This window comes from Cynocephalus volans, chromosome 7 (assembly GCF_027409185.1).
Source record: "Cynocephalus volans isolate mCynVol1 chromosome 7, mCynVol1.pri, whole genome shotgun sequence".
Classification (NCBI taxonomy): domain Eukaryota; kingdom Metazoa; phylum Chordata; class Mammalia; order Dermoptera; family Cynocephalidae; genus Cynocephalus; species Cynocephalus volans.
The window spans coordinates 131,516,196-131,529,465 of NC_084466.1; the positions used below are offsets into that span (position 1 = coordinate 131,516,196).

General features: G+C 39.6%; 2 protein-coding genes across 7 annotated transcripts in view; both read right to left on the reverse strand.

Moving 5' to 3' along the window:
* CHUK (component of inhibitor of nuclear factor kappa B kinase complex) overlaps positions 1–8,442 on the reverse strand; it is a 41,353-nt gene extending 32,911 nt beyond the window's left edge. For both annotated transcript variants that reach the window (XM_063101995.1, XM_063101994.1), the window contains exons 1-8: positions 8,284–8,442; positions 4,289–4,383; positions 3,330–3,444; positions 2,569–2,638; positions 1,557–1,645; positions 641–730; positions 377–501; positions 79–186 (exon numbers count right to left, since the gene is read on the reverse strand). In XM_063101995.1, coding sequence (XP_062958065.1) covers positions 79–186; positions 377–501; positions 641–730; positions 1,557–1,645; positions 2,569–2,638; positions 3,330–3,444; positions 4,289–4,383; positions 8,284–8,388 — 797 coding nt within the window. In that variant the 5' untranslated portion in view covers positions 8,389–8,442. The remainder of the gene's footprint in view (positions 1–78; positions 187–376; positions 502–640; positions 731–1,556; positions 1,646–2,568; positions 2,639–3,329; positions 3,445–4,288; positions 4,384–8,283) is intronic.
* Positions 8,443–10,576: 2,134 nt separating this feature from the next.
* Positions 10,577–13,270, reverse strand: part of CWF19L1 (CWF19 like cell cycle control factor 1) — a 28,678-nt gene continuing 25,984 nt past the window's right edge. For 4 of the 5 annotated variants that reach the window (XM_063102623.1, XM_063102625.1, XM_063102628.1 and 1 more), the window contains one exon: positions 10,577–10,993. In XM_063102623.1, the coding sequence (XP_062958693.1) occupies positions 10,849–10,993 (145 nt within the window). In that variant the 3' untranslated portion in view covers positions 10,577–10,848. The remainder of the gene's footprint in view (positions 10,994–13,270) is intronic. The other variant, XM_063102624.1, reaches the window with a different exon arrangement.

A 13,270-nucleotide genomic window follows, 5' to 3' on the forward strand; every position in this document is an offset into this window, starting at 1 on the left:
GAAATAAAAAACTACTTTACTGTTCTTTTGCAATCCTGGAAAAACTAATGCAAGCTTCCTCAACTAAAACACACTTACCTACAAAGGCTATTTGGTTGAGGTAAATGGCTACTAAACCGAACTTCTCCTGTCATCTCTTCACATGCAAATATACATTTAGGATCCTTCTTCTTAATCTTCTCATGCCTATAAAAACAAAAGCTACCTCAGTTGATAACCAGATTCTCACAAACACTCTACAATTTCTTGCCATTTAATGTTATCCAATTGTGTGTTCAAAAGACAGTTATCCCATTAAAGAAAGAAAAATAAAAGCAGATAACTAAAAAAATTTCCATTCCCATTAAGCATGTCAAAGTTCTTATCCTTTTCTTACCAGGTAAATGGCTGCAGATGATGCAAAAAAGGTCTATATCCAGCAATGCATTCAAACACCATGGTCCCAAAGCTCCAATAATCAACAGTGGCTGTGTAAGGCTTATTCTCAAAGAGCTCTGGGGCCTTAAAAAAAGAAAATGCTTTAAATACCAACACTATAAGGGAAAGGCTACTTTATTTTTGAAGTACAACATTCATGACCTTCAGAAATAAGAATGAGAATATGATACACTTAAAGTCAAGGAAACAATACATGTCTTACCAGATACTGCAGTGTTCCCACAAAAGATGTGCATAGACTTCCTTGATCAATGTCTTTGGCATATCCCAGATCAATTATTTTATGCATTATCTATAAAATATTAAGACATAGTAAGTATTAAATGTTTGAGAAATATGAAAAGGGCAGGCAACAATGTCCTTATAAGGCTGTAGAGAGGGTGATGATGAAGAGATTGGGTTCTGGAATAAGAACTGTGTTTCAAGCCTGAGCACCACCACTTTAACCACGTGATCTTGATCAAGTTACTTAATCTCAGTTTCCTTGATAATGGCCTTACTAACAGTCCCTACTTCACAGAATTATTATTAGGATTCAATGATCAGACTCTTGGCTTCAACTTGTAATTAGAATGGAACTTGGATGCTAGAAACAAGAAAGCTGCTCAAATTATTCTGATAAAAATGAACATTTTTAGGACTCATTTCAAAATTTCTGGTTCTTCTCAAGATGACTCATTTAGGAATCTTAGAAATCAAGGTTTTAAATTTTAATTAAATATAGAACTTAGGATTTGGGGGAAGGAAAATGAGTTTTTTAAAAATTTACTTTTTTTTTCTTAAAGTAAAGTAGACCCAGGAGGTGTGTGTGTATGTTCTGGATGTGCTTCATAAGAATAAAACAGTAAGGGTTAACAAATTACTTACTGCCTACTATCTCTGCTAGACACTGTAATGGAAAAACAGATGTGAACAAGACAGGTACAGTTCCTTCTCTAATGCAGCCACTGTTTAGCAGAAGAAATAAAAAACTAAACACAGAACTACAGTTCAGTGTGGTAAAGACTGAAACAGAAAAAGTATAGAGTGCTATGTGTACACAGCAAGGATACCAAAGTTCAAAAACTGACTACACCAGGGAGACTATATTCAATAACATTTCTTCAAATTTCACCTACCTTTCCACCAACATCCTGAAGAACTATATTTTCAGGTTTTAGATCTCGATGTATAATTTTGTTTTCATGCAAATATCGAATCCCAGACCCTAAATAAAGTTTAAAATGTATTTTGAATAGAGAACACTGAGTTTAAAAAAGATCATCTCACATTTGTACAGATCTACTCTGATGCTCAAATTTATATGACCATCATAACTAAACGACTAATAATATACAGTAGTTCAGCTTTCTTCACAGAAAATACAGTAACATTCAACAAACACTGCAGAATTACAATATATACTCAGCTAACTTATTAGAACTGACATAAAAAGAAATGGAACAAGCAATTAAGAAAATCCCTATAACCCTTGTAGCCTTTTCCTCCTACCCAAATCACCCTCTTTACCTAAAGTTTGGCCCCCAGGATCTAGGAAAAGAAGCAAAACCAAAATATAAAAAGAAATAAATTCTTGGCTTTTGAGCTTCCTCCAAAGGCCAAGGTACTGGTTATTTTAGGAATTTTTCAGGAGTAATTCTGATTAAACAGAGATTTTCATCCTAAGAGTTGATTTGAGAACCTATTTCCCAAAGGGATGCAATTCCACTGTAAAGAAAATTACTATGTCAGTTGAAGGGGTGGGGAGAGTGAAACCGAATAAGGTAATTTCACACCATTTTTTTAGCAACTGGAAAATCTATTAGACAAAAAAGGTTGCAGTGTTACAACAACAAGGTCAAGGGTTTGGATCCCCATACTGGCCAGCTGCCAAAACCCAAAACAAAACAAAAAGTAAAAAAAAAGAGAGTAAAACAAAACAAAAACAAAAAATAATAAAATATCCTAGTTTTAACTTAGCATCAACTATGATAGTTAGATTTTTGTGATAATTTCTTACAGATATTAAAAACCTATATGTTTTGTATATAGTACATCAACAATTCTGCTTAATTGCCAAACAGTATATAGAATCTTTTATGGACCAAAGGGGCATTAAATTACAATGGTATTTTAATACTGATTACATACCTATATCACTCAGTAAAGAAAGTATCTGGCTTTCTTTAAGTCCACAACAATTTTCTGGTTTGTTAAGTAGCTAAAGGAAAAAAAAAAAAATGAGAGAGAGTCTAAAAATGTGTACTGCAAATTACATACATTAATCACTGTACTCTAAGAGAATACTCAAATGACAAAATAAAGCATGATAAAGAAATTATAAGAAGGGAAAAAATTACCAAATCCATATTGAAGATATGTAAATTTCACATCAAGGCTCATAAAAGTAAAGATAAAGGGGCAAAAGTATTTGAAACTGGAAAAGGTAGGAAAATCTCACAGATACATATAAAAATAGCCATATGGGCACATTTAAAATGAGATAAGAAAGAAAGACTGCAATAGAGAAAACAACTTTTTTATAAGCACATTAAACATTGATATTTTGATCTAACACCATCAGTATAGTCCCATCTTGCAAACAACAACAAAAATACACGTTCTAAATCAGCGGTCAGCAAATGCTTCCAGCAAAGGACCAGACAGTAAATACTTTAGGCTTTGCAAGCCATATGGTCTCTGTCATAATTACTCAATTCTGCAGCTGTAAGAAAGCAGCGACAGACAATGTGTAAAGAAATGAACATGGCTATGTTTCAATAAAACTTCATTTACAAAACAGTAGCAAGCTATAGTTTACTGACTCTTATTCTAGATTATCATATTGGATGTGATTCAAACACTGCTAGTTTGTGATTTACTATCTCATCATCTCAAAACGTCTATACTACCTTCCGGAGATCTCCTCCAGAACAGTATTCCATTGCTAGAAGAGGCACATCATTAATCAAAAAATTCAGTTCCTCAGGAACCTCACAGGCTTTTACAACATTGGCATGGTCCAACCTAACAAGAAGGAAAAACATTATAATCAAAATATTTTTCCAAAGAAAAGGGACTGGATTTGAAATGGTAGTTAATTGGGAGGAGGGGGGTGGGAGATGGGGAAGGAAGATTGGTATTATTTATAATATTCTAATTCCTGATTTGTATAAATTAAAAATTAGTAATTTTTAAAGGGAAAATATACATAAAAATACCATCACTATTGCTACTATTATTGGATAAGGGGCATAAAGAATAAGTATGATTTGTAATAATGAATATGCTAATTTTTTAAAAAATTAGGTGTAAAAGAAATGAGTAGTGATTATTGTTTAATAAGAGAGTATAATAGATGAGCAATGCCTACGATCTAGAAGAAATAGATTTCTGCCTTCAGAGAGCTGAATCTGATAATTAGCTGATTTTTTTTTTGACAGATACTAAGAGATTGCAGTTTATTAATCAAAATAAATGATCCAAATTGCAATATCAAGAGAAAGTTGGTCCCATTTAAGCTTGGAAGTGAATTTAGGGAAAAGTAACTACTGTCTGAGTTCTTGGGTTGGGAGTATAACAAGTGACTCTGGTTAACTTAACTTCATGGGTGCTCTGGGGCACAACTGAGGATCTTACGCAGGACTCAAAACTGGGAGTTAAGTGCTCTTTACCTAGCTGATTTTTTAAATTAAACTTTCTTAATCACAATGTGATATTACTCTTTGAAATAGACACATATATTTGATAAGAGAGAAAAAATATGTTCCTGAGAAGCTTCTGAGGAGAGTGGATTCCTGGCCTGCTTCCCTATTATGACATCTGGCTGGGCTGCATAACTAGAGAAATATAAGTCATCAATTATACTTACTTCTTCATGATCTGGATTTCATGGCACCATCGTTCTCTGTTTTTGGTACTTAGCTCTAGGCGACAAGACTTAATTGCTATTTTGAGATCAAGTTCCTGCCCCAAAAAATAATAAATTAGGTTTTTGTGCAGATTTACTTGCTATCAAAGAAATGCCAACCTAGGGAAACAAAACTTTTTAGCATTACTAATCAAACATATTTGTCCACAGCTCTCTTGAGCTATTTTCAGATAAACTATGAGACTATTACATCAATGCTTTAAAGCTGACTTCAAACACACCATAGCACACAAGCAAAATGTGACTAAGGCTGGTCCCATAACAGTTCTCTTCATAACACTGTCTCATATGTACTGCTAGGAAAATACAAAGATCCTGTCTCCCTAACTAAGCTCCCTTTTCAGAGCTTAGTCAAGACAACTAAGGGCCCCAGCCCCAGCATAACTAAAATGGAGAGGATAATTCAGAGCTCCCTGGCCTTAGAACAGCAAGAAATAGTTTTAATATGACCAAGCCTATCAAAAAGACCCTCCAAAATTAGATCTTAATCTTTACATTTCAAATGACATGAAAAAAAAAATCCTAACAATGACTGAATTTCTGTTTCCACATCTGTGAAATGAATTAACAGTTCTTGCCTATGACAGTAATTTAGCCAGTTCTGACTAAAATTAAACCCATCCTGATGTACATTACAGGAAATAGCCAGACCTCATCATATTCTGACGATATTAATAATGCAGCCCAGGAACAGCAGTCAGGGCCAAACACACTACGCTATGTTTCTCATAGTGAGGAGATTTCAAAAGAACTTCTAAGATGTGTAGTCTCTGACACAAACAAGAGGGTAGTAAAGGCTGTTTACGAATATAAGAGCCCAAGGGCTGGAAGGGGAAAAAAAAATTATAGGTGAGGAAGCAAGACGTATATTGGAATGGATAGTCTGAATTATAGGGTTCGAAGGGCAGAAGACTAGAGAGAAGATAGTCTATGCACTGAGAAAGAAGAAAGAAACTAGGATGGACTACAAGCTAGCCTAACCACAGTCCTCACTCCCATCACCGTTCTTTTGTTATGAGTAGGTACTTGGTTGTAGCTATGTCCCATGTAAGCTTTTACCCCTATGGAGATAATCTGGAACAACCATGAACACTAAGCCCTAAATTCCCACATGAATGAGGCAGGAAGTTATCTATTTCAGAAAGATCCCACCCTGCAAGATCCTTCAACTCTTTAGTTTATATATTTCACCTACTCTGTGAAATTGTACCCTTTCACAAAGAATGTTGTTCTATGGGAAGTTTATAGATGTCTGGCAGACAAAAAAAAAAAAAAAATCTGTGTTAAAAAAAACTGGAATATCCTGGAGATGAACAGCAGTGATGGTTGTATAACAATGTGAATGTACTTAATGCCACAGAAATGTCCTCCTAAAAATGGTTAAAATGGTAAATGTTATATATATATTACCACAATAAAAAAGTTGGAAAATACTAAGTTAAGTTAGTTTCTTTACTTCTCACAACTTTTAACATGCTAATTTGGATAATGAATCACGAAATAAAGGAATATTATATGGAGCATTTACCCAGAGTATTTGACCATAGTATCTTTTTTTCAAAAGATCTCACGGGATTAGTTTTTCCAAACACATTTAAGAGAAGTGCTACCCTATTCCCCGGGGAAAGTTCTTTGGTTACTTTGTCATGCTTCCATATCACTTCGCAAATACCTTCATTATATAGGTTACCACATTTTACTTTGTTTCTATGTCTATCTCTCTCACTAAACTTGAAATCTCCTCCAGGGCAGAGAATACTGTTCTTGTTGGTTTTGGCACCATTAGCACCCAGCACAGCAATCAGCTAAATAAACCTTTCCTCTTCCTCATTGTGTTTTAAGAGGTGTAGATGAAATACTGAGACATGGGTTCCACCAAAACAGGAGTATCTTGAAAGCTGTAAATGCAAATCCTAAGTCAGGCTTAGGAAAAGAATGATGCTATTTCCAAGTCTTACTGTAGAGTATTCTTTCTCTACTCACTACAGGACCAACTGTCAAATGTCCCAGTTTTGGATAAGGGCATTGTGATCAACTGGAAAGTTCTTGAGAGATCTCTAAGATTCTAGAGGGACCCAAATCTCTTCCATTTAAAAAGAGATGAATTCCATAGAGAAGGAAAATAGAATGGTGTTGCCAGGGGCTAGGGGAGGGGGAAATGGGAGTCACTGTTTAGTGGGTAGAGTTTCAGTTTGGGAAGATGAAAAAGTTCTGGAGATGGATGGTGGTGATGGTTGCATATCAATGTGAATGTATTTAATGCCACTGAACTGTGCACCTAAAAATGGTTAAAATGGTAAATTTTCTTATGTATACTTTACCAAAATAAAACAAAAAGTGATAAAATCATCCATCCTGAGCCAAGAACCAAGAGAGGAAGTCACAAAATCTTGCCAGCATGCATACTTTCCCCCTTATAATCAGGCTGATGGGCAGGCTTAGATAACACAGGCAACATTCTGCTGGAAGCATTTGGCTCCTTCTTTTCTTTAAGTGTGTTATATCCCTTCCGATGTTGAGAATTATTAAATTCACTACTTGTCTGGCTATCAGAGTACTTAATGCCTTAGTTCTTCACCTTCCATTCCCTCTCCTTCCAAGATTTCCGCCTATACTCTATCTAGAACCTGCTTCACAAAATTTCCTCAGTTCTACCGGTGACATTTGTCATTCTAAGTGCCCCACAAACATGTCTATTCCCCCAAGGTAGACTCTCTGCCCATACCCATGTTTCTTAAGACAGCAAATTATGATTTCTCCTCTTGAATTCACTTCTCTTTTACAAGCCAAGTACAGGCATTTTAGTAATATCTTAACTACTCACCTTGTCCCATATATTTTTCCATTCAAATTCATCCTTTACAAAATAATCTTCCTAGAATACCACTTGTATCTTGGCATTTCCTTTTTCATGGCCAATTAATGATAATGAAGATTATGATAATGGCACCAACAACATAGAAGGAGCAGGAGCTAACGTTTGTGGGCTTTCACATGCCAGCGTGAAAGCTTTACATACATTATCTTATTTAAGTCTCAAACAGACCCATGATGTATATACATTATTATACCTATTTTACAGATAACGAAACAAAAGCTATACTGCAGGCACTATGAATCCGGGATCTATTCACCTAAAATATCCTTCAGGAAAGCACGAACCCCTCAAATGACAAGTTGTATGGATATGCGTCAGTGTGGATATTCATCTGTGCATTTTTCTGGGGAAAGGGTTCATAGCTTTTATTGGTATATCAAAAGACATGACTCAAACATGATTATTAACTGCTCCTACAACGGTTAAATATTTTCGGTTAAATCAAAGTAAAATTCCCGAGTCTGATGTTAGCTGTCTTCCACCCACTAAAGCCCCCCCCCCCGCCACTTCCAATCTACCTCCTTCCTTTAAAAGCCATGATCATTTTTACCAGCTCGCCTTCATACTGTTCCCTACTTGGAATGCATCCCCAATTCCAAAGCCTACCCATGCTTCCAAAGGCTTCACTCTGAGCCCATTACGAAGCCTTCCTTGTCTACTCCAGTCCCCACTGATATCACACGGCCTCCAAGCAAGCAAGCAAGCAAGCAAGCGCACACACACACACACACACGTACACACACACACACACGGACACCCACATTCGAACAGGCAGCCCCTCCCCTTCAGCCCCATTTTCTCACCCATTCGTGCTCACACATACACACCCTGACACCTGGGACTCACACACACACACACACACACACACACACGCTCACTGGCCCACAAATATTTGCCCAGAGTCCCACCGACAATGTCTCACACACTGACAGCACCGCCACCGTACACGCTACTACACACGCTTACTGGCCCACAAATATCTGCCCAGGGTCCCACCGACAATGTCTCACACACTGACAGCACCGCCACCGCCGCTCCCTCTCGCACCCCGCCTCACCCGATGCTGGTACAGACAGACGTTCCCGAAGCCGCCGGTGCCCAGCCGCTCCCGCATCTCCCAGGGCCCGCCCGCGCCCGGCCGCAGCCCCGGGGGCCGCTCCATGGGGCGGGAGGGCAAGCGGCCTCAGGCCCTGCCGCTGTTCCAAGGCCGGTTCCGGGCCGCCGAGGCTCGCGCGTCTTTCTTCTCGCGAGATACACACGTCATTTCCGGTAACTGCCGCAGGACAAGTCCCACCTCACCTTCTCCCGGGCAGAACCCGGGGAGCGAAAGGGTGAGGAGGTTTGTCTGCTGCTCTTTGTCAGTTGGTCTCTTAAGTCTACTGGGCATTTTCTTGGCTGAGAGGACCCAGTTGTGTTTTCCTGGTCTTGAGAAATATAAGATCTCCGGAAACGCTACATTCCCCTCAAATCACTTTCCAAACCTGTCTCGCATTTGTCTTTTCTGAATTTTACATAGTCTCCACCCCGTCTACACTTCATTGGTGGCAGAGGCCACCGATGACTTAAATACTGCGCAATTCTGGACCAGCTAACCGCTAAATACATACGTACATACATTCTGCAGAATCCGAAAGACTCGAAAGAATCCCTCGATAGCAGGCTCACCGATGCATTAGCCTTCGTAGTTCGCCATGACTGCCTGTTCACCTGTTCCAGCATCTCCCCTGTAATCCCAAACGATTCAAGAATGTAACGCTGTTCGGAGTAAAGAATGTTCCTCTGGACTTCGGGCAGCTTTTCCTAAATAACTCACGGAGCGTGCTATCAGGCAGACCTCCAGTTATGGGTTTGCCAGTGAGGTACCACTTCATTGTGGGAATTGTTTATGCTGCGTGCTGCAGGACCGCTTGGGCAAGCTTCGGGAATGCTGATGGTGCGACAAGAAGTGCTTCCTGATGGTGGATTGCCTTAGCATAGGGGAACCAGCTTCCGGTTTTCCATTTGAAAAACCTGCTTCATAGAACTGGGGAATCTCAGTAACTCCACATGTAAGAATCAGCGTGGAATCAAATTCTCAAAGAAATCTGTCAGTACAACCAGAATGTTGAGCGCTGCATGATACGAAGTTGAAGTAGGTCATCAGTAACTGGTGGTAAGAGTCTGGTTTCCATATGTGCATAATTTCCATGGAGCTGGAGTATCAGACTTGGAGGTGATGGCAAACAGTGCCCCTGAGAACACTTCCCTTAGAGTTGGGCAGACTGCACAGAGGATTGTGGTGCAGATTGTCAAAGCACTGTGAAGCCCTCTCATTTGCTGTGGGTACAGCATAACTAGTGCTGGAGTATGTCCAATCTCCACAGGTGTGGCCACAATCTCGTAATTCTCAATCAGAAGAGTTAGGGAAGAATACCGAAGATACTGATGATTGGGCTGACCCTGAAGTGGCCGTCTTTATGGAAACCAGGTTGGTTCCCGTAGTTCAGTCTTTAAATGTCACCTAGGATACAGCATAGTTTGAGTTTTTTTAGAATCCTAGGCCAGTTGACCTCAAGCTCCACAATCTTCAGGTTTGCCAGTCTGTTTTTTCATGTGTAAAGTGGAGGTAATACTGTACCAACCTCATATTTTGTGAGGATTAAGTGAAACAGTGTCTGGGCCACGTAAGTTCACAATATATAGGAGCAATTATTTTTCTTTTGGTTTCCAAGATATAGCATTTTCCTATGATCTCTCTCCACTCCTTCTCCATGTACTTGTTGGATCACTGTATTTCCAAGCACTCCTTAAATACTGGTATTTCTCAGGTGGTCATCTTCAGTTCTGGACTATATTCACCCTATCTTATTTTCATCCGTTCTCATAATTTCACCTATGGCCTATACCTTGATGATCTCCAAAGCCCTATTACCCACCTAGATCTCCATGAGATTAGAATTATCCAATAACACACTGGACATATATTAGATATCTCAAGCATCTAAAACAACATATCCAAAACAGAACTCATCTTTTCTTAAATCTACCCCTTCTCTTGCCAATTAGACTGTAAACTCTGGGACAACAGGTACTATGTTGGGACACAACTATATTCCTGGAGCCTAGAAAAATGCTTGGCACATAGGAGTTAAATGTCTGAAGGACTGAATGGGCTCTTATATATCAATAAGACAAACACTATAAGAAAAGAAATAGCAAAGGCCTTGGGTCCCTTCTCTACCCTGTGTGATTCTGGGATAACAGGTGGGCCTAAAGCTCTGGCCCATCCTATTACACACACTATCTCATTTCAATAGTCATAGGCAACATGAACACAAGACACTTCTCAACCACGGAAAAGCATTTGGATTTTATTTGATAGTTTAAAAGTTTTTGAAAATGTTGATAAACAGAAGCTACACTTGGAGCTGGATGACAGACATGCTTTTTAACATCCTAGTATTTCTGACCTAGAATGACTTTTCCCCAGAAATACTCAATCCTAGGCCTCTTGCTGCAGGCAGGTTTCATGAGAATGCTCAAAAAAGAGGCAAGGAAACAGTCCCTATGGGAAGACTGTAGTTTCTTTAAAAACAGGCTGCTACTACTTCCTGTGAAATTCATGAAGTGTCCTTCCTTTTGCTTAGTCATCCAAAGTGAAGTCAAAAGGCTCAAAGGCTTTCCGGAAATGGCGTGCCAGGGTCTCCTCCTCTTCCTTGCTGATCTGACACTGCCTCCAGTCAGACTTGTCAGGAATATTAAGGATGGCTTCACTGGCCAGGACCTCCCTGCAAAAAAAGTATAAAGAAGTCTGTAAAGCAACATGACTACGCCAGTTGTCAGGCTGAGGTAATAGCTAATAGCTATGCCAATTGTATTGTCAAAGCAATTCATAACTAAAGCCAACAGGGCTAGGGCTCAGATCCTTCAAACCCGTTGTACAGACTGGGTCACCAGACCCCTCACACACAGGTCCATGCTAGGTAATTGGGAAAGATCCCAGGAGCTGTTAGCAGACGACACGAGCTCATTCAGCAGCAGCAGCTTACAGGTCCAGCAGCTTACAGGTCTGGTGGTGGCGGCAGCCTCTTGGAGGGTCCTGGAGGCACTGGCATCAGCAGCAGCAACAGCCTCCAGCAGCAGTAGTAGCCTCCCCATGGCCCCTCCCGGGGGCATCCCAGGGGGTGGGGGGAATGCAACATGGATCAGAGCCACTCAGCCTTTATACTTAAGTACATAACCCAAGACACCTGGGTGCACATGCACAATTACATTAGACAATAACCAAGGAACACCTGGGCACACGTGCATATTTACATCAAATGCTCAGCACGATTCTGAACATCTGAGGGGCCCTGACCATTTTCCTGTATTTTCCCAACAAAGTCAAAAAAAGTATTAAAATGGACAGTATCAGCCTGAGACCCCCTCCTCTCTCTATTCCTCTCCAGCCAGAGAGCTCTCCTCAACATCACCGTAAGAAGGTATGCACATTTCTCTGACTTTGCTTATACTGTTATCCTGTCCTGAGTGCTATCTCTGCCATCCTATCTATCAAAATCATACCCATTTTAACGGATCGGCTCAGGTCCTACCTTTCCTGACCCTTCAAATCCTATTTACTTCTCCTTCTCTTAAACACCTTGGAACTACTTTATTAGTACTTAGAGAAGCAACATGGCAGAGTAGAAAATGGCCAGCTCTGCTACTTGCTGTCTATGACTTGGACAGATTACTTCATCTTTTAGTCTTCGATTTCCTCACCTATGAAATGCAGGTAAGAACCCCTACTTACAGGGTTGTGTGAGGTACAGAGATAACACAATCAAAGCACAATGCTAGCTATGATTACTTCTTGCCTGAACTGTAGTTTTGTCTTCCCAACTAGACCGTGAGTTTGCTGAGGGCATGGTGCAGAGTCAGGCACCTAGTGACATACCTACTCTGATTTAAAATTTCTCTGCCTCTCCTTCTAGGGGACTCAGGCCCACACAGGCACAGCAGCACAAGCTCAGAAAAACAACTTATCTTAGTTCTCAGGGCTAAAGAATAACTACATACAGACACACACCCACACAAGCTGCCTTCTAACTGCCATTGCTTTATATTTCTATTTATTTTGATATATTAGAAATAACTCTACCTATGCATCTATATGGTTCATTTTCCGTGTTCCATTTACGGCTACAGTAAATAGGAGGGTTGGAAACAAATCACATGAGTCCTCTAAAACTGAAAGAACCTGAACTCAAGTTCCCCCGGCAAACCTGGAGCCTACTTTGTATGTAAAATGAAGATAGAACGGCCATTCTCATACAGCTGGAAAAAAATGTCTCTTCAAGTATTTTGTTAACTATGAATGCTATATAACTATAAATTAGTATTTTGAAAAATAATGTTGTGAATACAACTATCATGAGCACAAAACCATTCAGAGAATCTCCCTTTTGTGGGCTTTAAATGCCTTTGTGTATCTGCAATCATGTGCCTATATCATTAGTGTCCACATCTGCACCTGTTGCTGAGGCAATAACAAAAAGATCACATCAGATGTTTAAGGCTCTTAATACACTTGTTCCCATTTAGCAATTAACATTTTGAACATGCAGACAACTACATTTACTGGATTTATCCAATGGGGCAATCTCTTAGAGGCTTTCCAAATTAGTCCAAGTAAGGTTCAAGGCTCACTGAAAACCCAGTTCTAACTAGGAAAAAACTGGTGTAAATCACAGACACCAGCATCAGAAGATACTCTGTTCTGCACATTTTCTATTCCCCTCCACATCTGTCTCTTCTTGCTAGCAACTTCCTGTCTTCAATCTTTGCCTAACTTATACTACTCCTTGTATGGTTTTGTAGTCATGTTCTGCATGAGATGAGAAGCCGAAATTAAGCTTCCTCCAGGCCTTTAGAACACTACAGAAAAATGAAGTTAAGACCTCAAGTTTTGGGACCTAACAGATTTGGGTTTGAACTCACCACTGTGTGACCATGGACAAGCTACCTAACCCCTTTAGAGCTGTGCCATCCAATATAGTAGCCATTACCCAGGTGTGGCTATT